Source organism: Dromiciops gliroides, chromosome 2 (genome assembly GCF_019393635.1).
Source record: "Dromiciops gliroides isolate mDroGli1 chromosome 2, mDroGli1.pri, whole genome shotgun sequence".
Classification (NCBI taxonomy): domain Eukaryota; kingdom Metazoa; phylum Chordata; class Mammalia; order Microbiotheria; family Microbiotheriidae; genus Dromiciops; species Dromiciops gliroides.
Window position 1 is genome coordinate 434,647,551 of NC_057862.1, and position 25,243 is coordinate 434,672,793.

General features: G+C 46.5%; 1 protein-coding gene across 3 annotated transcripts; it reads right to left on the reverse strand.

The window, feature by feature from the left end:
* Positions 1 to 98: 98 nt before the first annotated feature.
* NPDC1 (neural proliferation, differentiation and control 1) lies at positions 99 to 23,573 on the reverse strand. 3 transcript variants are annotated; one of them, XM_043983411.1, is made up of 9 exons: positions 23,303 to 23,573; positions 8,773 to 8,916; positions 4,087 to 4,206; positions 3,776 to 3,925; positions 3,439 to 3,505; positions 2,977 to 3,127; positions 2,346 to 2,425; positions 1,673 to 1,781; positions 99 to 1,214 (listed from the first exon to the last, which is right to left on the reverse strand). In XM_043983411.1, exons 1-9 carry the CDS (start codon positions 23,382 to 23,384, stop codon positions 1,005 to 1,007), a joined length of 1,113 nt encoding a protein of 370 aa, XP_043839346.1. In that variant the 5' UTR covers positions 23,385 to 23,573; the 3' UTR covers positions 99 to 1,004. The 3 variants fall into 3 exon arrangements, with proteins under 3 accessions (XP_043839346.1, XP_043839345.1, XP_043839347.1); XM_043983410.1 differs by having other exon boundaries at positions 3,776 to 3,928; positions 23,303 to 23,571; XM_043983412.1 differs by having other exon boundaries at positions 3,037 to 3,127; positions 3,776 to 3,928; positions 23,303 to 23,569.
* Between the last annotated feature and the right edge of the window lie 1,670 nt (positions 23,574 to 25,243).

A 25,243-nucleotide genomic window follows, 5' to 3' on the forward strand; every position in this document is an offset into this window, starting at 1 on the left:
TTCCACAGGCCAGACTCTAAATCCACCCCCTTCAGATGAAAGACAATCTCACAGAGCCCCTAGAGTCCCTGACAGACAACCAAAGAAGCCCCCCCAGCTGGTGTGAAATATTGTTTTTAATAAAATTGAATTTGTTTCAAAATGAATGTGGATACAATCCCGGCCACAAGCAAAGGAGAGGAAAGGAGGTCTCACATGAGAATCAGGTGCAAGAATGGACTGGACAGGACAGGGACTGGACAGGACACAGGCAGACAAGGAAAGGACACAGGCACAGGGAAAGGTAAAGACACAGGCACAGAGAAGACAGGCCTGGAGGACTGAAAAACTTCCAGGTGTCTGCCCCAGGCCCTGGCCCTAATGCCCACCCCAGGCCCTGGCACCAATGCCCACCTCATCCAGTTTTGGATCCTGAGCTAGAATCACTTTGGCAGGGATTGGAGGAAGAAACTGGGAGGGCAGAACGACATGGGCCAAGAAAATATTCGGGGCTCTGCCACTGGGAGAAGAGGGGAGTGGAAAATGGCCTCATCCCCTGTCCCAGAGGCTATGGGGAGAGGCACCTGGAGACTAAGGTGTTCCCAGCATAGCCAGGGCCCTGGCTATAGGGAGCCCTGGGCTGGGTGAAGGGAATATTACAAGGTGGCTTTCCTCATCTTCTTTTAGAGGAATCCCAGCCCCAAAAGGTTGAGGGAGGGAAGGGGATTAGGGAGGAGACAGAAAGACCCCCTTCCTTCTGGGACGATGGGGAGGGGAGCTCATGGCTTACTCACTCCCTTCTCATCTCCCAACATTGGAAGGGGACAGGGAGAACAGGAGAGGAGCCAGCACTCACTGAAAACAGCAAAACTTGGGATTTCAGAGCTTTTTTTGCCTTTTTTTTTTTTTTTCTGAATAGGGGTAAACATTCTAATATTAGCACCCCCACCCCTGGCCATCCCCAGCCCCTTGAGAGCTCCCCTTCCCAGGCTGGAGCCACTGGCCAGGAGAAGGCAGTCGGCTGGTCATTGGTGAGATTTGGGGGCCATCAGCCGGAGAGGCCGAGGGCTGGGGCGGGGGCCAGTCCGGGACCCACTAGTTCGGGAGCCCGAACTGACACGGGGACCAGATCCAGATGGAGAGCTGCTGGCTGGAGGGCTAGAGGCAGCACGGGAACTAGGGCCCACTAGAGCTGAGTCGTCAAACATGGGGTTCTTCACTTCCATCTCTCCAGTCTGGAGGGGAGGGAACAAGTGGGGAGTCAGAACCCAGACCAGAAAAAACCAACAAGGATCCCCAATCCATAGAGGAGCACCCCAAAAATACTATATGGGAAGGGGCTCCCACAGGAAGCAGAGGCTTCGAGGGTTGAGATAAAACTTCTTTGCACCCTGCTGGGGGAGGAAATGGTTGAGGAGAAGCTCAAACCAGGAGCAGCAATGGGGGAGGGGGGGAGGGGTAGACAAGTGATAAATGACCTTTTAATGGGCCTGTAAAGACCACTTCCATAAGAAAAGACCCTTCTCCCTCCCTCAGGGCTAGGGATGGGGGGAAGGGAAGACAGACCTGCAGCTCTCCCAAGGACTCCACTATAGAACAAGCCTTGTTTCCACTGTCTCCACTCTCCCAGGAGCCAGCAGCTATGTGCCCCAGCCTCCCATCCATCCCCAACTCCCAAGAAAGGGTTCCCTACCAAGGCATTCATAGGGGCCAGGCCAGGGCACTCATAGACAGTGAAGTCTCCATCCTCATTTTCTTCCTCCGAGGACCCAGAGTCCATAATTTTAGGCTGCTCTTTATGCCTGAGAAAAGGACAGAAGGCAGGGATTGGGAGAACCATAGATTAAGACAAGGGGAGTAAGGGGGTGGGGGGACAACCTCATCATTTCCTTAGTTTTCCAGCTCAATGCATTGAAACCTGAGTTTATCTTCTCCCCAAGCCAGTTCTGGCTCCTGACCTCTCTGGCTGTCAAGGTCACAGCCTGAGAACCTCATTTTCAATTAACATGTCCCTTCCTCATGCCCCCAAGGGGGAGAGAGGACACATATTCTTCCTCCACTGCACCACTATCTTCAGTGACTCCAAAATAAAGAAGAGGGGAACATGGGCAAGACTGGAGCTGTCTGGGTTCTTTCTTCTGTCTTTTCTACATGATAAACTCGCATTGATTTATTGACTGGGGTGAGGAGACTCAGATCCCTGCAGGGGATTTCTTGGGTTTTCTGCCCAGATTGGGAGATCAGGCTTCACTCCTCTCCCCGAGGATGTCCTTTGGGAGCCTGGTGAGGGGCACAGTATGCGTCCTCGATCCCGCCCCAGCCCTGTGTCTGGGGGGACTGCATGGCACCTGGTAACTACTACTCACTTCTCTAGTGATAGCATCTGCTGCTTCTGGTGCTGGTAATGATACATCTGGGCACTCTGGGCAAGCTTCTTGTCCCCAGGCTGTGGGAAGAGCAACAAAGGTACCCAGAGTATTTCATACCTCTCCCCACTCCCCATCCCCACAAAAACCTCCCATAACAACTTACATCAAGGGGACCTGGATTGGAATCCCGACGACGGTCACTTAACTAGGTGTGACCTTAAAACTCTTTGGGCCTCAGTTACCTCATCCGTCCAATGAGTAAGGGTTGTGTGCTAACTGATGTCTAAGGTCCCCCTGAAACTAAATCCATAAGGCATAGCAGTTTCTTCATTAAGCACAGTTCTTAACCTAGAGTCTAGTGAGATTTCGGGGTCTCTGTGTGTGAACTTGTGAACTTTATTTATTTTAATTTAACTTCTAACTGAAATTTAGCATTTCCTTCAATGATGAATTTAAAAAACCCAAAACAACGAAAACCACCTTATTCTAAGAAAGGGTCCACAATTTTCCCCAGACTGTCAAAGGAGTCCCTGGCTAGAAGTAACTGTGAGTTCAAGGTTGAGTGTGGTGTGATGAAGGCAATGGCTGAAGATCAGGCCCTCATGACTTAACCCCCTCCATCTCTAACCTGCCACTGAATTGCTGCGGAATAGCTTCTTCCCCTTCCAAGGCTCTCCCTCCCCCCTACCATGCTTCTGGAGAAGGCTGGGGAGCCAGATCCTTTCTGGGACTTGGAAGAGTACTCTGTTTTCTGAGCCAAGCGGATTTCCTTTTGTAACCTGAAAGGAAGATAAGTCTCACTGACACCAGGCCCAGGCCCCCCTCACACTGTCTCAATCAGTGGGAAGCCTGGTTGAGAGACTTAATTGGGGTGGGGGCAAGACTGTTACCTCTAAGTTAGCCATTATCCATCCCCAAAGCCAACAAGATTCAGACCACACTACTAGCCCCCACCCCAAGCTCCAACACCCAATTCGTGTACACTTGTGTATAGACACAAAGGCCACCACATGCTCAAGACAGCTTCATGTTCACTGGGAGCTCCATGGTGTAGGCCCATAGGAGGTGGGGGGTCTCACCAGGGTCTCACCTGCACCAGCAGACCACAGCCACAACCAGCGCCGAGAGCCCAGCCACTGCACAGACCACGATCATCACTGTAGACAAGGACAGGGCCCAAGACAACATTTATGTTGCTTTGAAATTTATAAAGTGCTTTCCTGCTAAAAGTCCAGGGAGGTAGTGCTTAAAGGCCTTGTCCAAAGTCAAATAGCTAGTGAGGGTTGGAGCAGGGATTTGAACCCAAGTCTCTCCTGACTTTACTCATTCCAGTACGCCACACTGCTTCCCATCAAAAGGAGGCTGAATCCTCCCTTCTCCCTCACCTTGGGGCCTCCCACCACCCTCAGAACCCCACCACTACCTACTGAGAACAAGGACGTCATTGGATGGGTGTGGGGGATCCACAGGTGACATCTCCACAGGCCTCGAAGATGAATGGGAGGCTCTGATCGTGGGAACTTGTACTCCCTGAGGGGATGGGGTATCGGGCTCCTGTCCTGGGGACACCAGGGTGGCTGCTGAAGAGGAAGAGGAGAAGTCTGGCCAGGGAGTCATGAGGGGCAAAGGGGCCTTGGGGAATTGGGAAAGGGACTCATGGTCATCAACTGGACTGGGGTGTCAGGTGTCATTGGAGGGATACGATACGATCTTTGGGATACGATCTGGGGGAGCTCACCAGGCCAGCGGAAGCGCTGGGGGACAGTGTCCTGGCGCTGGGGGACAGTGTCTTGATGGGCCAGCATGTTAGCCAGTAAGTCGATTTCTTCTTCCAGGTTGGGCCAGGGCTGCATCTTACCTGAGGGGGTTGAAGGGGCAGTCAGACCCAGCCAGAGCCCCCAGGACACAAGGTTTGGGAAAGGGAAAGGGAGGGCAGCTCCCAATGGGAGTGGGGGTGGGGAAGGATTTCTCAAGCATCCCTTCTTAGACAGAACATCCCAAAACTTCGATTTAGGGAGTTTACAGTGTATTTACATAGTAATAACAATAGTTAACATTTATAAAGAGCTTTAAAGTCTGGATTTCATTCAGTCAATAGGCACCAGCTACAAAAATGTGCCTTAAGCCAAAACCCAGCCAGTACTCAGACTCCTCTATTTGTGTGTGTATAAGGAGACACAGAGTCCACAATGATGCCCTTTGGGGACCTCCAAGAGCAGGCAGATAGCTCAAGTATGCTGGGAGCTAAGCAGTAAGGGACCAGCTAGGTCAGTTTCTCCAGTGACAACTGTATCTGCAACAGGCAGCTTACAGGCCACCACAACCCCCCCCACCACCTTCCAGAACTCCCTTTATAGCTGGGGGAGCCGTGGAGGGAGAGAGGGAAGGGAAATCTGGCTCATTTCCCATGAAGGTGGAAAATCAGGGGCAATAGGAAGAACAATCCTTCATCCCTACTAACGTATATTCATCCATGAACACCGAGGCTTTCCAGAAAGTTGGCTGGGGGCTAAAGAGAAATCATACCCAGCCTTCCATCTCCTTTTCCCTCATTCATTTGTCCCTATCTTGAGGACAGGAAACTGAGGCAAACTAAGTCCCCAGAGCACAAAGAGAAGAGGTTCTGGGACTAAGACACAGGAATTCCAACTCCTTGGACAGTTCTGAGTCAATACCACCCCCTGCTGTTCATTCAGTTCTCAATGTACCACAATTTTCATAATATGACCACAGCTGAGCTCTGTTAGAAGTCTTTCAGGATAAGACTGAATATCACCCCTCCTTATTAAATGGAAGAGACCAAGATATCCCCTAAGCCAAGGAAGTCAGGGAAGTGTCAACACGGCCCCCTCCCAATACTGCCCCCATGGCCTCTTGCCTTGCAGCCAGCTAAGGAGTTTGGTGTCACCCCATCTCCCCAATTACCAAACAGTGATTTCACTAATAAAGCCAACTAGAATAGTTCCTGATATCTCAGGCCTTGAGGATGTACATGCAGGAGACTTAGAATATGGACATACACGTGGACCCCAGGGGAATGAGGTCTGAGGTTAGGGTTTCTATCCTATAGGCCATCAGGTTTACTGCTAAAGTGAAAGAGGAAAGTTAGGGGATCACATGGGGACAGAGATTAACCCTGAATCCTAAGAGAGCTAGGTGGTGTAGGGAATAGAGGGCTGAGCCTAGAGTCAGGAAGATTGGAGTTCAAATCCAGCCTCAGATCTCTCTAGCTGTGTGCCTCTGGGTAAGTCACTTAAGCTCAGTTTCTTCACTGTAAAAGGGAGCTAATAATAGCAACTATCTCCCAGAGTTGGTGTGAGGATAGAATGAGATGTTTGTAAAAACACTTAGCATAATGCCTGGCGCTTAAATAAGCTTAAATAAATCATTACCTTTCCCTTCCTTAAGAACACTCCTCCCACTACCAGGACCTAGAGGCTGAGGCACAGGAACATTTACATTTAGAGAGCACTTTTAAAGCTTGAGAAATTACATTCATTGCCCTCTTTTTTACATATGAGGAAACTGAGGCTCACAGGTGAAGTGACTTACCCAATGACTATTGGCAGTAGGAATTCAAACCCTGTTCTCTTAGTTCCATTCCTAGCATTTTTTTTTTTTGGCGGGGCAAATGAGGGTTAAGTGACTTGCCCAGGGTCACACAGCTAGTATGTGTCAAGTGTCTGAAGCTGGATTTGAACTCAGGTCCTTCTGAATACAGGGTCAGTGCTTTATCCACTGCGCCACCTAGCTGCCCCCTTAGCTCCATTCCTAGTGTAGTTACACAAACAACTCCAACTATTGCTATTACTCATTTACATATTGTTTTAAGGTTTACAAAATGCTTTTCTGTGAGTTCTGTGAAGTAGATTGTAGTAGAGGGCCCCACAGGCCTTGTTGCCAACCACATCCTTCTCAGGCCACTTGAGAAGTGAGAAAGTTGAAAAAACCCATAGCCGGAAGGGTCTTAATTTTAATACAACTCCATTTTACATGGAGACCTCTGCAGGCAGAGGACCATTCCAACAGGCCAAAACACTTCTCTGAGTACTAGGGACATCTGCTGGAGCCAGGTTTAGGCTCCAATAGTTGTGTGTGTGTGTAGACAACGAAACCCCAAGTCCTTTCTTTAACCCTCAAGAGAACAGCCATAAGGGATAAGGATCAATGGCTCCATTCCATCTCTGCTCAATGCCCACATCCCAAGGTGCACCAGAGATCTGGGGCAGCCTCCTTGTGTCCCCTGCACTAAGATGACAATTAAGGCCCTCCTGTAATACAAGGAATAAGGAGATGTGTTTCTTTGGGAGTCAGGGAGTTCAGAGTAGGGAAAATGCTCCTTCAATCCCCATTTTCTGAACATTTTCTAGTCCCTTACACTTCCCCAAACCTCCAGGGAAGGACAGTGCCAGGCCAGGTCTTTTTTCCCTCTGCTCTAGAAATCAACTGGGGGTTGCCATGGTGACCACCAGAGCAATAACATCTCAGAGAACTGCTCCTAGGAAAAACCCACTAATTGGAGGTGGGGGGTAGAGAGTAACTATGTGACTGAGGCAGAAACTTAGAGATTAAGCTTCTGATCATAAATTATTGACCTTCTCTCGACTGCCCCAGGCCCTCTCCTCTCTTGATTATCTATAAACTAGTGTTTTCCAATCTGATTTGGCCACCAAATACACTTGAGCTTTAAATATACTGACAGAACCCAGAAACACTGATCACTCCAGGGGCTCTAGAATGTCCCCAGGATAAAGGGGGGAGGGGGCATGTCTGGAAATGGAAACTGAGCTTATTTTCATTCTGAAAAATTGCCACAGGTGTTCTTGTATACCTACAAAATCTTATGTAGAATTCTATAGGGAAAATCACAACCAATAGCAACATTTTCTCATGGAATCTCCATGACATAGAGCCATAGCTGGGGAAACACTACTTGAAAAAAGAAACCACCAGCTTCCCAGGAGAATCCTTCTGGGGAGGGAAACTGAGGCACAGAGGAGAAAGCAGCAAACAAAAACAAACCAAAGAAACCTGGGGAAGAGAATTCAGAAGATCATGCTACCAGCTACTTATTCCATCTCTCCTTTACCCCATTAAGTAAGAACTCACCCTGACCTCCAGCACTGACACAGTGATGAGCTCAGAGGGCATTACTATGGAGATAGTCACAAGTTTCCATTCTGTATCAAATCCACCCCACCTCCACTTTCTCCCCACACCCAGTACCACCTGTCACTGCCCCGAGCTGCAAAAGATCAAGGATAGGGACTCCCAAAGCTAAGGCTGTGTACTAAGCCACGGGTCCCCAGAATGCATGGAGACAAGCAGGCCCTCCCTTCCCCACCCCTCCACCCCCAACCCCTACCTGGCTCTTCCCCAAGCCTGGTTCTCCATTGCTCCCTAGATTCCAAAGAGCATCTGTGCACAGACATGTAATTAGACATGTACACACATACATACACACAGAAACATTTCTTTCACCTTGGAACACCTGGCATGCCCACTGGTTAGAGCTGCCCCTCCCACCCCCCCTTCCTTCCTAATGGAGGGGAAAGCTGGAAAAACATCAGAGAGCTCTGCATGTCATCCTACCCCAAGCAAACAGCTTCTGGGTATTTCAGAGATAATGGCAAGGGGAAGCAGGGAGAGCAGGCAGGCACCAGCGGTAAAAAGCTTTGTGGAATGAGAGTTAGGGTTTTTAAACAACCTTTAAAACAGGAACAAAACCCCTTTACTCCCTGTCTTGGAAGAGCTGGGGAAGGAGGGAGTGGGAGAAGACTGAGGCCAGGCAGCCTAAGGAGCTGAGTCACAGCCACCACATTCACCAAACAGCTAGGAGATGCACCCACATACCCATGCACCTGAGCCCCCCAACCGCCTCTGCCTGGCCCCCTAATTATTTCTTCCTCCTCTTTCTCCTCCAACTTCCTAACGGGGGTGTTGATGAAACAGCAAAAACATAAGACACATCAACACTGCCGCTCCAGACCCCAACACACAGAAACCACTTCACTTAAGCAAGAATTGGGTCTGGTGACACAACAAAGGAATGGCAAAGAGCACAAAAGCAGCAGCAGAGCCCATTCTCCTGGCACCCAGAGCACCCACATGGTCCTCACCCAGAATCCTCAGTGCTAGCTCCAGGGACGTGTAAGCTGTTAGGGGGAAAAAAACCAACCCAGAACAACATGTTCCCCAAACACGTCTGTCTGTGCATGTATTAGTTGTCTCTGTGCATTTATCTGTGCATGTGTGTGCATAGCTGGGAGCAGTCCCAGGGCTCATAGTGAGGAAAGGCAGACGGTTTATCTCAACTCAATCCCTCATTCATTCCTGCCATCCAGGCCACACCAAGAGGGGTTTAGAACCCTGGAAATCTGGTCACACACACCTCCCTCCCTGCCCTCCCCCAGGTCCCATGTACCTCTTGGTAGCTGTTTTTTGGGAATACAGCGGCCAAGGTCATCCTCCACAAAGGGTCGGAGGCAGGGCCCACAGGCACCAGAGCCTGGTGGGCACAAGGCCCTCCTTCTCAGGGTACAATCCAAGCTTCGGGGGCAGGCAGCATCTAGGGAGGAAACAAAGAAGTCAGAATTGGTGAGATAACCCAGACACCTCCCAAGGCCATGTCCAGCTAAAGCTATGAGCTGTAAGGCCCAGGATTCATGTCCAATAGATTCTAGAGGTCAAACCTGAGGGGGAGGGAAGATAAAAAGGTTAAGCCAAATAGAAAGGGGTCATTCTGAGGACCAATCTTCCTTCCCTCCCCTCCCCCAAACTCATGGACTCTACCAGAGGTATTGAGGGCCTGCCTAGGCATAGACAAAGACGTAAGTTCTGGAGGAAAAAAGAGAAATGTGGTAAGAAGCTGAGAGACAGGGGGAAGTCTTTTCCTAAATTGCCCTCCCAGCCTTCTCAAATACCAGGTATCTGGTGACCAAAATACCACTGAGAAATAGGATGGGGGATTCATACCACGGCTCTCTTTCCTAAAAGGGTAAGGGGAAAATACCACCAGGTTACCCGATCAATGTTATGGGATAAACTTAAAGGAGGGGCCCTGAGAGGAAGCAGAGAGTAGAAGATGTTTGCCTAACGTGAAGTCAAAGGTTTGAACCCAGAGGATCTTTGGCCAATCAGGTAGGAACCCAGGAGTCCCGATGCTTGCTTACTTGGGACTCAGCCGTGCCCACCGAAGGCCCTAGGACCCAGCTGGTCACTTTCAAATCTACCTCCTATTCAGGCTCCTCTCCTGAAGCAAAAAGTTGGCTCAAAATTATATCCGGTCATTGTTTAGAAGACCCAGCCCTTCCTTCCCCATAAAGGGAGTTGGAGTTTGTATGTGATAGCATTGGTGGCTGGGGGTGGGGAAAGAGTCATGGTGGGAGAACCAGATCACTCTTAATTAACCAAGGGTTCACTTAGGGTAGATACCCCAAAACTAAATACAGCAGTGCCATCTGGTGGTAGGGAATGGGCCTATGGAGGAGTGAGGGATTCTGGACAATTAGCCAACACTGCTAGGAAAGGACAAGAAACCTGTAGAGCCCATTTTGATCAGCTATCAACCAATGGAGGCAAAGACCCTGGGATGTCTCCTTCCCAAAGCCTGTCCTGAGCAGAGTTATTAATAAACAGAGGAGGAAGAATGAGGAAGTCAAATAAAGACTAGCCTGCTCTCAGGACTACATTTATTTATCAGAACCGGCTTCCCTACCTTTAACATACTGCACAGCTTGAGTTCTGGTTGACCACTGAGGCTTTAGAGCTTGGCCAGAAAAGATGGACACCAGTTTGGAGTGTCTACTTCCTTTTCTGGACATTCAGAATCCCTGAGGTAGACCATCACAGGAATTACCCATGTCCTGCTCCAAGAGGCCCTGTCTCCTCTTGTCTCAATTTTCCCCAGATGGAAAATGCAGGGCATCATGTTCCCTGTGCCTCTTAGGCTGGTAAGTATCCTTGAACCAAAGCTTCAGGTAATTTAGACATTACCAAGAAACTAGGGCTAGGGCCCAGGAGATAAGGAGCTCCCATCTCTTTGGGGACGAACTTTCTCTACTCATACAAAAGCTGCCTTCCAGAGCTTAGCCTACCCTGGCTGGGAATCAAGAGACCTAGATTTTAACCCTGGGTCTACATTAACTTACCCAAGGTTTCCACTCACTTTTTCTCTTCCGATTTCAGTTTCCTCGTCTGTCAAATGGGAAAAATCCCATAGGACTGCTATTAGAAGAAAATGAGTCACTCCCACCTCCTCCTTACTCAAACACTTTCGATGATTCCTCACCATCTGCTGAAATAAAGTCCAAACTCCTCAGACTGATATATTCACGGCCTTCTAAAATCTGGTCCCTCCTTTCTTCAGAACCATTGCCCACTGCTGTTACCCAAAAAGGGTCCTCATATCCCCACAGGTTGGTCTTTTCTTTGTCAGATTAGTCTCTCCCTACCCCATGCTCATTCTCCTCTTTACTGAGGATATTCCTCCCACTTAGAATTCCCATGCAGTGCCCCTTCTTGGACAGCTCTCCAAATACTCCCTGTACTTCAAGGCTCAGCTTAACTATAACCTCTTCAGAGAGGCCTTCTCCATCCTCACTGCTTTGCAGTCTCTCTCTTTTAAATTTTACTTTTTTTTTTTGGCGGGGCAGTAGGGGTTAAGTGACTTGCCATGGGTCACACAGCTATTAAGTGTCAAATGTCTGAGGCTGGATTTGAACTCAGGTCCTCTTGAATCCAGGGCTGGTGCTTTATCCACTGTGCCATCTAGCTGCCCACACAGAATCTCTTTTTCCTCTGGCCCCCTATTGTGTAAAGAGCACTTGGTGTTCTGTATTGTTCTCTGTTTCATTAGTTTCAAAAGTGACACACAGCTGGGAGCAGGAAGAAGCCTTTCTGAACAAGGTCCTCCCCAAGGCAGGAAACTGTGTCTCAGGGGCTTTGCAGACCCCCTTCCCTTCTCTTGTTTAGAACCATGGCACATCTGGCTCATGTTTTACAGACATGGCGTAGGAGAGCCCAGCACTTTTCAGAAGGAAGAGACTATAAGAACTGCAAAGTATATGAGAAAATATCCGATCTAATAATCCTGTAATTTTATAGAACAGCAAAGCCCAGAGAGCTAAAGTGATTTTCCCAAGGTCTGGGAGAGGTTAAGTCTGGTTAGGGTTAGAGCCTGGACTTCTGATATTGCAGCCAGGACTCTTTTTCACTGTACTGACTACCTGCTCCTCCCTCCTCCCTCCTGCTCTTCCCCCTTGGGACTGCCAATACACAAACAGGGAAGACATCCGCCAGGACTAACACAAAACAAACAGCAGATCCCAAAAGGCTGGCTCCTGTGCTAATGAAGCCTGGAGTTCTGGCCCCCCAAAGGCTCCCATGCATGGGGCCCTCCTGCTTAGAGAGGCCCAGCCTGGTCAGCAAGGAAGATGAGATTTGCTAAAGAAAAGCATTAACCACAGTGATTATCAACCAGGATTAAAGAGACACAAGCCACATATGGCCTTAGGTGGAAGATGACTGATGTATCCTGGCTCTCAGTTCATGGGAGATGGAAAGTGTGAAGATGGATAAGGTACACCAGAGGGAACTAGAAACCCAGAGAAAATGTCATTTCTTCCCAAAACAGCTGCTAGGAGGTAAATGGCCTGAATTCTACAGTTCTATTCTCAAACACAGTCACTGAGGAAAATGAAACCTGCCTTCTCTCCTTCTCAGAAGAAAGGGCCCAAGGCAGCTGGCACAAGAGCACCCACACACAACCATACAACCACAAAGGAGAAAGAAATAGGGCAAAGAAATAGTATTAGAAAATCTCAGAGCTGGAAGGAACCTCAGAAGTCTACCTAGTCCAACCCATATATTGTTGTTTGTTCTTCATTCTCAAAGAGGACCATGACATCAGGAGATGATGTCATGGACTTGCAGCGAATTGGATTTCAGTGAGGCAGGGCTGTGCAAAGTCACCAGTCTCACTCTCTCCTCCAGAGCCATCTGGGTCCAGTAACAAGATATACATCAGTACGACTGGAGATGGCCCTGGATGTTTAAGGCAATTGAGGTGCCCAGGGTCACATAACTAGTAAATATCAAGTGTATGAGATCAGAAAAAGAATGCCCTGGGAAAAGCAATCAGCCTTTGCCTCAAGACCAAGACCTATTGGTCTTACTTATAACCTCTGAGAGAGTTTTAGTAAAATTTTAGAAAAACTTTCATCTGTTAAGCCTAATTTTCCCTCATTGTAACTTCCATTCATTTTAAAAGCCAAGCAAGAGGGGCGGCTAGGTGGCACAGTGGATAAAGCACCCGCCCTGGATTCAGGAGTTCCTGAGTTCAAATCCGGCCTCAGACACTTAACACTTAATAGCTGTGTGACCCTGGGCAAGTCACTTAACCCCATTGCCCCGTTAAAAAAAAAAAAAAAAGCCAAGCAAGGAAATCAAGCAGAATTTGACACAGAATCCACAGCTGCCATCTTTACAAAATGGCTGCTGGAAGCCTTTTTTCTTATTTTTCTGACTTAGGTTCTCCGCTATTTATATTCCTCACAAGCCTACTCAGCAAGGCTGCGGTGAAACTGGAGGCATTAGGACCTCCCACCACCTAGCACCTTGCTATGCTTCATATTCCTTAAATCTCATCTGTCTGGCCCAAAGCATGATACACAATCTGTAGCCCAGGGTTGTAAACCTCCTAGGACCTCACTCCCATATTCAGACCCAGGGATAACCAACTTGCTGATGGCAAAGGGGGGTTTTCCCACAGTTCCCATTCTTCCCTAGCTCCTGGTCATTTCAGAGGCTGTAGTTGGGTCACTATTTATCTTCTTCAGTTAAATTAGATGTCATCTACCATTATGTGTTTCTATTGCAATGGATCTCTGACTGGTCTCCCTTGTATCAAATCTCTAGTCTAACCTCCAGTCAGCTATCAAACTGATCTTCCTAAAGTGCAGATCTGACCACATCACCCCTCACCCCAATTCAATAAACTCCAGGGGCTCCCTATTACTTTCAGAATTACTAGTAAAATCTGGATAATGTGCCTGGCCTTAGGTTCAAATCTGGTCTCAGACACTATCTGTGTGACTCTGGGCAAGTCACTTAACCCTGTTTGCCTCGGTTTCCTCCTCTGTAAAATTAGCTGGAAAAGGAAATGGCAAAACCACTCCAGTATCTTTGCCAAAAAACAAACAAACCCTAAAGGGGTCACAAAGAGCCAGGCACAACTGAAACAACTCTAACAACAACACTTCCATGTACTCTATGATTCAGCAATAATATTGGCTTCCTTGCTGTTCCTCAAACAAGACATTCCATCTCCATGCATTTTCACTGGCTCTCCTCCATGCCTGGAATGCTCTCCCTTCATGTCCGTCTCCTGGCTTTTCTTCAAGTCCTAGCTAAAATACCAACTTCTGCAAAAAACCCAGTCACTCTTTTTTTTTTTTTTTGGGCTGGGCAATGAGGGTTAAGTTACTTGCCCAGGGTCACAAAGGTAGTGTCAAGTGTCTGAGGCCGGATTTGAACTCAGGTACTCCTGAATCCAGGGCTGGTGCTTTATCCACTGCGCCCCACCCCACCCCCAAGTCACTCTTGTTTTTGTTTTTGTTTTTTTCTTGTTTTTGTTTTGTGGGGCAATGGGGGCTAAGTGACTTGCCCAGGGTCACACAGCTGGTAAGTGTCAAGTGTCTGTGGCCAGATTTGAACTCAGGTACTCCTGAATCCAGGGCTGGTGCTTTATCCACTGAGCCACCTAGCTGCCCCCCCCCCCCAAGTCACTCTTAATGTTAGCATCTTCTTTCTGGGAATTATCTACAAATGACCCTGTTTATAGCTTATTTATACATACTTGTTTGCATGTTGTCTCCCCCCATTAGACCATGAGCTCCTTGAAGGCAGGGACTGTTTTTTTGCATTTATTTATTAAAGCATTCAGTAGGTACTTAATAGAGGTTTGTTGATTTGACTCCAGAAGGAAGTTCCTGTAGTACCTCCTTTTCAGGGCACTGAACCCTTATGCTTCTATCAGTCAACCCAGGGTAGACACTCATAAGAGGGCCCAAGAAAAAAAAGATTCATCATTAATTTGGTACTTTAAAGTTTGAAATGTACTTTACATGATTATCTCATTTGATTTAATCCAGGCTGAAATAGACTCTACCCTTAAGTACGGACAATGTCTCAAGCCAGCAAAATGCCTAAGGCTGGGGTACTCCTGGGTCAGCAAGGTCCAGTGTGCCCAGGTGGCTATTTCCCACAGGTACAAGTTCCCCTCCTTTTCCTTCCTCTCCCCATCCAGGGCCAGTATAGTTCAGGCTGGTTAAAAATTAAGCCAGAGACCAGTAGGTACAGTTCAAGTCACCATCTGATCATCTGGCATCTGAGCTGATTGTCCCAGAGTTAAGGAGAGAAGACAGAAAACAAGCATATAGAAGCCTGGATTCCTGACTATTCTGTATTACTCATACCATTCTCCCCTTCCATTCTCAGGGATAATGGAGAATTAACTGTAACCACAAGATCAGGAGAAGGGAAAATAAGCACCTAGGAAATCTACACTCCAGATAATTTAGTAACAAAAGGACAAAAACTTAGGAAGTGAATGTGTCCCAACATTATCCCTCATGGAGAACGGTTAAGACCACAGTGACAGCCTTTATGGAAGGTACAAAATGTAACATATGAATCACCAACTTTCTCTCTCTCTCTCTCTCTCTCTCTCTCTCTCTCTCTCACACACACACACACACACACACACACACACCATACTTAGCCCCTAGGATAACCTGCATGAGACAAGGCAGGCAGCATCTAGTAGGAAAAACACTGGACCTAGTTTAAGAAGATTTGAATTCTGTTTCTAATGACCATGACACGTTGTAGGAATAGGATTAAATGATCCATGGACCTTTCCAGATATAAATTCTATGATGAATGTTACTCCTACAAAGGCCCCCTATAGCTAGATCTGAGCTCAAAGCAGCCTTCCCTAGCTGATGATGCTCTTCTACCTAAATACCAGGCAGGGTAGAAAGAGGCAATAACAGCACCTAATGTATATGTTAGTGTACAATTCACTAGGTAGTTTCTTCACAAACCTGTGAAGTGTTTCAGGATTATTATCCTCATTTGACAAATAAGGAAAATGAGGTTTCAGGGAAGTTGAGGAGTAACCTGCTTATGGAGTTTCAAGTAGTGTTAGAGATAGGACTTGAATCCATTCTGACTATAAATCTCCTGTTCTTTTCAAAACACCCACTTCCTCCACCTAACCTACCACCCCTCTCAATGGGCACAATTTCTGCTAGATTATTCTGACTCAGTGTTTTTGTTAATTCCTAGCCAAAGAGTCTGGCCCTACAATAAACAGTAATTACCTTCTATCACCCTAGCACCACAGAGCCCAACAAGTCTTTCTAAATTTTTAGCCCTTGACCATAGTCAGCTCAATTGCCCTGAGATGGGGAGCTAGAATTGATTCATCAACAAGCATTTATTGACTACCAAACAATCAGTATGTTTAAGTCCTAGCTTGTGCCAGACCTAGGAGAAACAAAGAGAAAAGTGAACCACTCCTAGCCTCTAGGACCTGACATACATTCAAAAGAGGAGGGTGTATACAAGATGAATACTAGGTAGTTAGTTTGGGGAGGTAGGGAGTTGAAGGGGATTAGGAAAGGCTTAACTGTGGAAGGTGGAGGTTTATTGGTCTTAATGGAAACTAGATTCAAATAGATTGAGAGGGGAGGAGGGTGTGCATTTTAGGCATGAGGGATAGTCAATTTAAAGGCCCAAAGAGAGGAAATGGAGTGCCACATACATACCAGCAACATTATAAGACAGTATTCCATGCTTGGGACTAACTCTCCTGGCACACCTCCACCTTCTGGCCTCCCTAGTTTTCCTTCAAGTCCCAGCTAAAAATCCCACCTTCTACAAGAAGCCTTCAGTTTCCCCTTGATGCTAGTGCCTTTTCTCCAAGATTAGCTCCAATTTAGCTTGTATATATCTAGTATATACAGTTCTTTGCAGGTTGTCTCCCCACCATTAGATTGAAAGCTCCTTTGCCTTTCTTTGTATCTCCTGTACTGTGCCTAAGAGGGAGTAGATACTTAATGACTTAGACTTATTTCCAGAGCTTGATGATGGTGGTGGTCATGATGGTGATAACAATCACAATACTATAATCCTCAGATTCAGGCAGGCCACTAAATGTCTATCATTAGCTCTCCCCATGACCTTAGATAAATCATTTCCTTTCCACCAGACCAGTTTCCTGATCTATAAAATGAACAGATTAGACTCAAAGATCTTCAAGGTCCCTCCTAATTCTGATGCTAACACAGAAAGAGATTTGGAGAGACTAGAGAAACTCCCACCAACCTTAAATCTAACCACCTCATTTTTCCATTGTAGTAAAAAAAACAGTGTAATTGCAGTCAGAAGAATTGTATTGGAGTCTCATCTCCAACTCTTACCAGTTGTGCGATTACAGACAAGCTTTTTGATCTTCTACAACTTCGTTTTTCTCATCTACAACATGGTGACGATATTACTTGTGTGAGGAAGATAGTTCTACCTCACAGGATTGTTCTAAGGCAAGCCCTTTGCAAACATGAAGAGTATTATAGAAATGACAGCTATTTGTTGTCGTTACTTTTATTATAAGACCTACAACCTGGCACCAACTGCAAATTCAGAAGGCCCTCAGGGATCTCTCCTGCAGAGGCTTTGGGAGCAGCTACTGACTGCCAAGCATTGTTGACAGAACGGGAGGAACCCAGAGCAGAGGTGACACCAATTGGTGGGAGGCAAGCAGGAAGAGGGTAAGGAAGGCAGTGCTAAATGGCCACTATGCTGCTCTAGGGTTTGGGGTGCTGGGAATATCCCAGTCATTAGGTGGCAATGGTAGAATTGGAGAGATCTGTAGAAAAAGCAATCTGAATGCTCCAGAGAGGGGAACACTGGGGAACACCGGGCCATTTCCTGAGTCCCATTATTTCTTCCCTCCCTAACACCCCTCCCCCCCCAGGAGGAAATACCAGGCTAGACACTGAGAAATCTCTTATTGCAAAGGGGTAACATTAACAAGGCAGGGGGAATTCTCCATCTAAATACTCTAGGGTCAGCATAGGCCTAGAAACAGGGAAACGTAGAGGTGCAGGCCCCCCAACCCCTGGATCTGGTCACTGTTCTCATCCTTCTAGAACCTGGGGAGGACCAGGGTGGGTCTTAATGAGTGTAGTTATTATCCCAGGACCTGATGGAACATTCATTTCCCCAGCAAGAATGACAGTCAACCTACCCAATTTCCTAGGACTTGGCCATCATGGGGCCATCTGACTATTCATCACCCTTAGCCCAACACCCCCAAATACTTAGAAAAAATGTAAATGCTAACAACTCGCAGGTACTGCAATGGTAACCATGCAAGAAACCTGCTGCTTCTGCTGCTTCCTAGATCCTACATCCCTTTTCTTTCTTTCTTTTTTTTTTGGTGAGGCAATTGGGGTTAAGTGACTTGCCCAGGGTCACACAGCTAGTAAGTGTTAAGTGTCTGAGGCCGGATTTGAACTCAGATCCTCCTGAATGCAAGGCTGGTGCTCTATCCACCGTGCCACCTAGCTGACCTTACATTCCTTTTCTTCTGAAGTGTCAAGCTCCTTCAAGATCCCAATACTCTCTCCCTTTCACTCCAACAGGTGAAGACTCTCCCATGGTACTGCTTCCTTCCTCTTGGTAGCCAGGTATCACTGTCACTCATGTCCATCCCACATCTGATATTGACCCCAAATTTGCTATTAACTAGACAGGATCAATTTTCTCACAAGAAGTAGCCTGTAGTAATTAGAAAGGACATTGAATTTGGTATTTAATCTACTTTAAAATACTATATTATCTATATGACCTTGGGTTAATCACTTCTCTGGGTCTATTATGTCATCTCTTTGTTCCTAAGATTGTCATGTGAACAGAACCTGTCTTCCACAAGTGCTTCTTTCTTTTCTCACCTCCTAGTTTAGACCCAGAAGATTCTTCCGATTACCAGCCCCCTGAGCTAGATTAATGGTGACAAACCCTCTCCAGTTAAGCTCTTTGGAGAAGAAATGTAAACTACAAATCCAAGAGTCTTCTTGAAAAGCCACCATTGACAGAATTTTCTAATGGGTTCTTCCCCCACCCCATCCCCTCCTTTTGGCCAGAACTGTTATTAAATGAAGAATAAACTACTTTTAAAAAGGCCACTAAGGGGGCAGCTAGGTGGCGCAGTGGATAGAGCACTGGCCTTGGAGTCGGGAGTACCTGAGTTCAAATCCAGCCTCAGACACTTAACACTTACTAGCTGTGTGACCCTGGGCAAGTCACTTAACCCCAATTGCCTCACTAAAAAAAAATTAAAAAAAAAAAAAAGGCCACTAAGAAAGTGAAGAATTACTTCCCTGCCCAGGCCCAGTTTTCCATGAATATCATCATCAAAATTATATTATACCTATATAAACTCTAAGGTTTAATAAAATCCTATACAGATATTATTTCATCTGATCCTTAAAAGAAAGGTGTCATTATCCACTTTATATTGAAGAGGAAACAGACAGCCCAGGGTCACAGAGTCTAATAAGCAGAATTCAAACTAGGATCTTCCAGAGTTTCAGCCCAATGCTCTATCCACCCAACCATCTACTTATCTATGGAGGCTGAGGTTCTTTAATCTAAATTATAATAGGACTATTATTATAACTGGATTTGGAGTAATAGGTCTTAAGCTTGGAATTCTGATACTATGTGTTACCTTGGACAAATCATTCTCTGGGCCTTTTTCCTCAATCCATAAAAGAAAAGTAGAACCACATGATCTCTAAAGGCCTTTCTAATTCTAAATTCTATAAGCTTATGATTAATAGGGACAAAATCTCTCTTATCCCCATGGCTAGTAAAGACTGGAATATGTACCAATCCCAGGCTACATGAATCTTGATGGTGAAATTCAATAGGCATAGGCAGAGATGAGGAGGGAGGGTCCAAAAATGGGGGACAATTTGTGCAAAAGTGGCTAGAGATGGCCTGGAGAGACCAAAGTGAAGAAATTTGCTCTCAGGTAGTTTCAGTGATGAAGATATACAGGTAGGTGTTTCTGTGCCCCACAGTCTACATTCATTCATTCACTCACTAAGTGCCTAGTCTGTGTCCAAGGTGCAGGAGCAGTATGGTGGAATGGAAGGAAAACAGAACTTGATGTGACCATGGGTCCTTCATTCCTGAGCCTAGGTTTCTCCATTTGTTAAATGGGGCTAAAATGACTTGATGTAGCGCTCAGGGTTGTTGTAGCAAAAGTGATTTTTAAATTAAGTGCAAGATGCTACTCAAAGCTTTCTAGCTTTATTATATATATTAGTCCCTTTCACATGTCCTCTGGCCTGCTAAACTGGCTTTCTTCCTAGCCCTAAGACAACATTCCACTTTCTATCTCTGCCTTTGTATAGGTTATCCCCCATTCTTGGGATTCTCCTCCTCTTACATGAGGATCTCCCTGACTGCTGTCCTACCCATCAAAATTACCTTGATTTTTTGGGAGGTGGGTGGTATAGATTTATATTTTGAGTCCGGAAGACCTGAGTTTGAATTTGCCCTCAGACACTTACCACTAAACTGTGTGACCCTGGGTAAATCACTTAATCCTGATTGTCTCAGTTTCCTTATCTGTAAAATGAGCTAGAAAAGGAAAGGGCAAATTACTCTAATACCTTTGCGAAGAAAACCCCAAATGGGATCATGAAGAGTAGGACATGACTGAAATGACTGAACAACAAAATATTTGTACATGTTTGTTGTCCCAATCCTCAGCTCCTTGAGGGGAAAAACTATTCACATCTGTCTTTGCATTTCCGTTAAATAGCACAATGCTTGGAAGATAATAGGTATTTTATAAATGCCTAATGTTATCTCATGAAGGTAAGATTTGTACACAAATACCTATAATACACGTTTCATGTGTTACATGTATCACGTACTATGGTGTAAGTCAGTCACACTTAGATACAGGCACAACACAACCATACCCTGGGCTCCTCCTCCTTCACATGAGACCACCCTTCGGGGAAGTTACAGGAAGAGTCATTTATCTTGAGCTAGAGCTTTTGAAGATGGCTTCCTGTCATGAGCAGCAACTGGCAATGGAGATTAGAAGGTGACCCATCCACACATAATTTTCCCCAAACCTAGAATTTGTTGACCGTTTGTTTCTTCTGAATTGAGTTACTTTTTTAGCCCACTGCCCTGAGAGTCTCCCCACCGCAGGAATACCGCTTCTATTCATGGTATGGTGAAACTTAATAGTGGTGTTAGAGAATGTATCTGGAGAACTGAGGAAGTTGGTATAGGTGAAGGTTGATATTCATAGAATGTATCCAGAGAAGAAAATAAGGGTTAAATATTTCCAGAAAAAGAAGGCTGAGGAGAGAATATAAGATTTTGCCAGCAGGGTTTCAGAAAAAGCTATTCAGAGAACTCAGGACATTGATGAATCAATATTGGTAGGTGATTTGGTTTGTGTTGGGATAAGTTAGTATAGGTGGCAGGCATCTGCATTATCTATCAAGAGAAGGTAGATTATAGATTAGGTGGTAGTCCATGCAGGGAGAAGGTATTGGTAGAAAATAGGAGGTGGGTAAAGAAAAAACCTATAAAGAATCAAGAAGGCGGGGAGTGTTCAAAAGGGAGGCGGTCAGTACTGCAGGGATGGAGGGGCGTGGTACTGCAGACTGTGGGGTACTGTATTATAAGGGGCGGACGGGCGGGGTACTGCAGGGATGTAGGGGGCGGTATTACAAGGAGGGGGTGGAGTACTGCAGGATAGAGGGATGGAAGACAGAGGTATTATAGGACCTAGGGGTGTGGTACTGCAGGGGCAGAGGGGCGCGGTTCTGCAGGGAGGGAGGGTTTGGGAGGATCTCAGTATTACCAGGTGGAGGAATCTGCCAGTCCCCCTGCCCCTCTGTACCGCTCCTCTCCCCACTTTTACTGGACGGAGCGTCTCAACTCTATTACCATATAAAAGGGCATCCACATTAGTGAGAAGACTCCCCGGTATTTAAGGAGGGGCATACTCCCTTCGGCAATTTATTGAGATAGTCTCGGCTCTATAGCACAAGATAGGAGAATGCTTGTGATTAAAGAGAGTATCCTGGCATTACTAAATGAAGAAATTGTCATTTTAGGCCAGGATGAATGGCTACAATAGGTAGACTGAGTCTTATTACCTTAGCAGATGGAAAGAAACAGTATTAGTGGGGAAGCAGATCTTAGAGCATTACCCAGACAGGGATGTGAGATTAACAAAAAGGGTTCTTATGGCACTGATAGAGGGATCAATATTCGTGGGAAGGAGGGTCTCATGGCGTTAGGCGCGCTTTAGCAGGTAAGAAAGGCAGCAAATGGAAGGACCAGTGGTATTAATGGTTCGAAAGGTCTCACAGCGACTGCGACCGACTACTACGACTGCGACTTTGACTGCGACTACGTGCTACCTTCGTATTAGCGGAAAAAGGGTCTCATGGGGTTAGCGGATGGAGGGAGGGCACAATATTTAACAGGGAAAACGCATCTCATGGCGTTAGCAAATGGAAACTCATTTTAGCGGGAAGGAGGAATGGGGGGTCCTCATGGCTTTAATAGAAGGAAGGACATGTGTGTGTGTGGGGTCTTATGGCGTTAGAGGGAAGGGGAGGGGTCTAATGGCTAGGAAGGAGGGTCTCATGGCGGTCACTGCCTTGAAAGGAGGAGGCACACTACTGGCGCAAGGCGTTAGAGGGAACTGGAGATTCTCGTGGTCTAGGAATGGGGGTCTCAAAAGGTGTTAGTAGATGGAGGGACTCTCGGAATTGGCAGATCTCATGGTGTTACAGGGAAAGGGGGGGGGTGAGTATCTCGTGGCAGAAGAATGGAAGGATCCTAGATATTGGCGGGACTTAAAAGGTCTCCGGGGAAAACAGGTCTCCTGGCGTTTGTAGATAGAGGGACCCTCCGTCTTAGCGTGTCTTATGGCATTACAGGGAAAGGGAGGGCGTCTCGTGGCGTTAGTAGACGGAAAGACTAGTTTTAGCTAGGAGGGTTCCACCGCGTAATTCAGCAATAGGTAAATTTCAAGGCGCTGGTTAGTGGTGAGGGTCTCTATGTTAGATAAAAAAGGATGATAGTGGTGGTGGTCTTTCGGCGTTAGAAGATAGAAAGACCCATTTTAACGCGGAAGAGGGGGTGTCTCATGGTATTAGCAGTTGAAAAGACCTATTTTAGTGGGGAGGGGTTCTCAATGTGTTATTAAAGGGAAGGAGGGTTAGTAGACACGGGGAAGCGTATAATCGGGGAATAAGAATCTTGTAATTTTAGCAGATGTTAGTGGGTTGGGGGGGGGAGAGTTATGGCGTTTTTAGTGCAAAGGAGGGTTTCAAGGCTTTAGCATATGGAAGGACCCGTTTTAGCGGGAAGGAGGGTCTCATGATTTTACCAGATAGCTGGGGGAGGGGTATTAGTGAAGAGAGATTAGGGTCTTTCCCCCTTCCCCCTCTCCCCCCGCCCTTGACCAGATGGCGGGGAATCGGTAATAGCGTGAGGGAGGGTCTCGCGGTATTAGGCAACAGAAGGACCTTGTTATTACCAGGGAGTAGAAAGGGACGGCGTGGTCCGAAGAGTTTGGTAGTACTACAAAATGGAGGGGGGCTAGTGGTGTTAGTGGAATGGGGGATTTGGCGGCATTAGAAAATGGGGCAAGGCTAGGTAAAATTTTGTGCATTACTGGGTCTCAGGCTGTATTACCATGGTGGGGCTGGTATTACCCAATTGTTGGGACTAAGTGGTGGGGGGGGGCATATTATAAACGAGAGTGGAGCCCAAAGTTGCGGGGGGAGCAGAGAGTATGGGAGTTAGGGGGACTGAGGAGCAGGGCTTCTCACCTGGCTGGATGGCAGTTGCTCTGCGTAGGGCCCCACTGAGGATAATTCCGAAGAGCAGAAACCAAAGGGTCGGGTACGCCATTCTTCACCACCTGCGGGGCAGCATCGCACCAAACTGGCTGAGGAGTATTGCGACCATCCGCACCGCGTGGAAACGGAAATGGAGGCACAAAAACCGCAGCAGACAGAACAGCTGCTGGAGTCGGCGGGTGCTGGGCCCCGAACTGCGTGAGCTGGGTTAGTGACCGCAGGAGCAGCTGGAGGGGGCGGTGCCCTTGGCCTGGGGTCCGCCCCTGGACCCGCCCCCCTCCGTGTTTGCAGCTCCTCCCACACCTCGCCTCCCCCCTTCCAATTCCCACCTCTACATCCAGTGGAGTAGTCACTTGGGGAAACCAAGACTAGGCCCCCTGAGTGAAAAGGGAAGACTGCCCTCATACCCCCTGCCGCCCCTAGACGCCCCAATCCTGAGTCTTAGAGAAGACTTATGAGCATGAGAGCAGGGTCAGAGTCCCGGAGAGGTGATTTCTGCTCAGTATTTGCCCCTAACCATATCTCATCATTGAGTTCCCTCAATAAGGGGTACCCCAACTGCATTGCACATATACACATGTATGTAATCTTGCACAAAGACCCCCCTAGGAAGGCTACCAGAGATAGCCAAAGGAGCGGGCTCTTTTTGCAACCACTAGGGGGCGAGGATGTCCCATTGGGTTTGTAATCCAACCCAATTCTATCCAACATTCATTAGAGAGCGGCTCTGTGCTAGGGAAAAGGGGGTTCCAAAGACAAAACCAGGAGCTTCTTCTACTGGAGCGGATACAACATGTTTTAAAAATACATATAAAGTGTCCCCAAAATCTTGCACTAAGAAGTACTTGAGTCTTAGAGCAGGATTTAGAGGATACCATTTATCTACCTTAGACACTAGCTATGTGATCGTGGACAAATCACTTAACCTTAGTTCCCTCATCTATCAAATGAAAATAATAACACCTACCTCACAGGGTTGTTGTGAGGATCAAATAAGACAATATGTATAAAGTACTTTTTAAACCTTAAAGAGCTACATAAATTTTAGCAATTATTATCATCATTATCATTAGGAAAGAAAGAAGATTAACAATTAGGACATCAGGAAAGGCTTCCTACAAGAGGTGATGAATGAGTTAAGCCTTGATGACAGAATTGAGAAGGTCCCAAATTAACTATAAAGGACATATGAAGAAAGATGCTATCTGCATCCAGAGAAAGAACTGATAAAAAGAAGTATGTATAAGATGATTTACATATATATGTATATATATGTATATTTGTGTTTAATGGTAGCCATCTTGGGGGAGACAGGTAATTAAAAAAAGAAACTTACATGATAATGTATATTTAAAAGGAATAGCAAGTTGTGCATAGTAGATTTGCAGTTTCATATGCAATCATCCTTTTTTTTTTGCAGGGCCATGAGGGTTAAGTGACTTGCCCAGGGTCACACAGCTAATAAGTGTCAAGTGTCTGAGGCCAGATTTGAACTCAGGTCCTCCTGAATCCAGGGCCAGTGCTTTATCCACTGTATCACCTAGCTGCCCCCCACAATCATCTTTTTTATTGAACTATGTTATGGAAATGCTTGTTTTATTCCATAAATTAAAAATAAAATAATTTTTTAAAAAAAGGACCCTAGATGTCCTCTAGTCTAACCTCCTTCTCCCTCCTCCTGTTTTACAAAAGAAGAAACTAAGGCTGAGAAGGGTTAAGTGATTTGCCTAAAACCACATGCTTAGTAAGTGGCAGAGCCAGGATCTGAACACAGGTTCTCTTACATTAAATCTATCATTCTACTCAACTACTGTAAAATCACGTTCCCCTGGCCTGAACACAGTACATTTACAAGGGATAAATGGGACTGAGTTTGGACCATTGATACATGAATGGCCTTCTAAAGAGGCC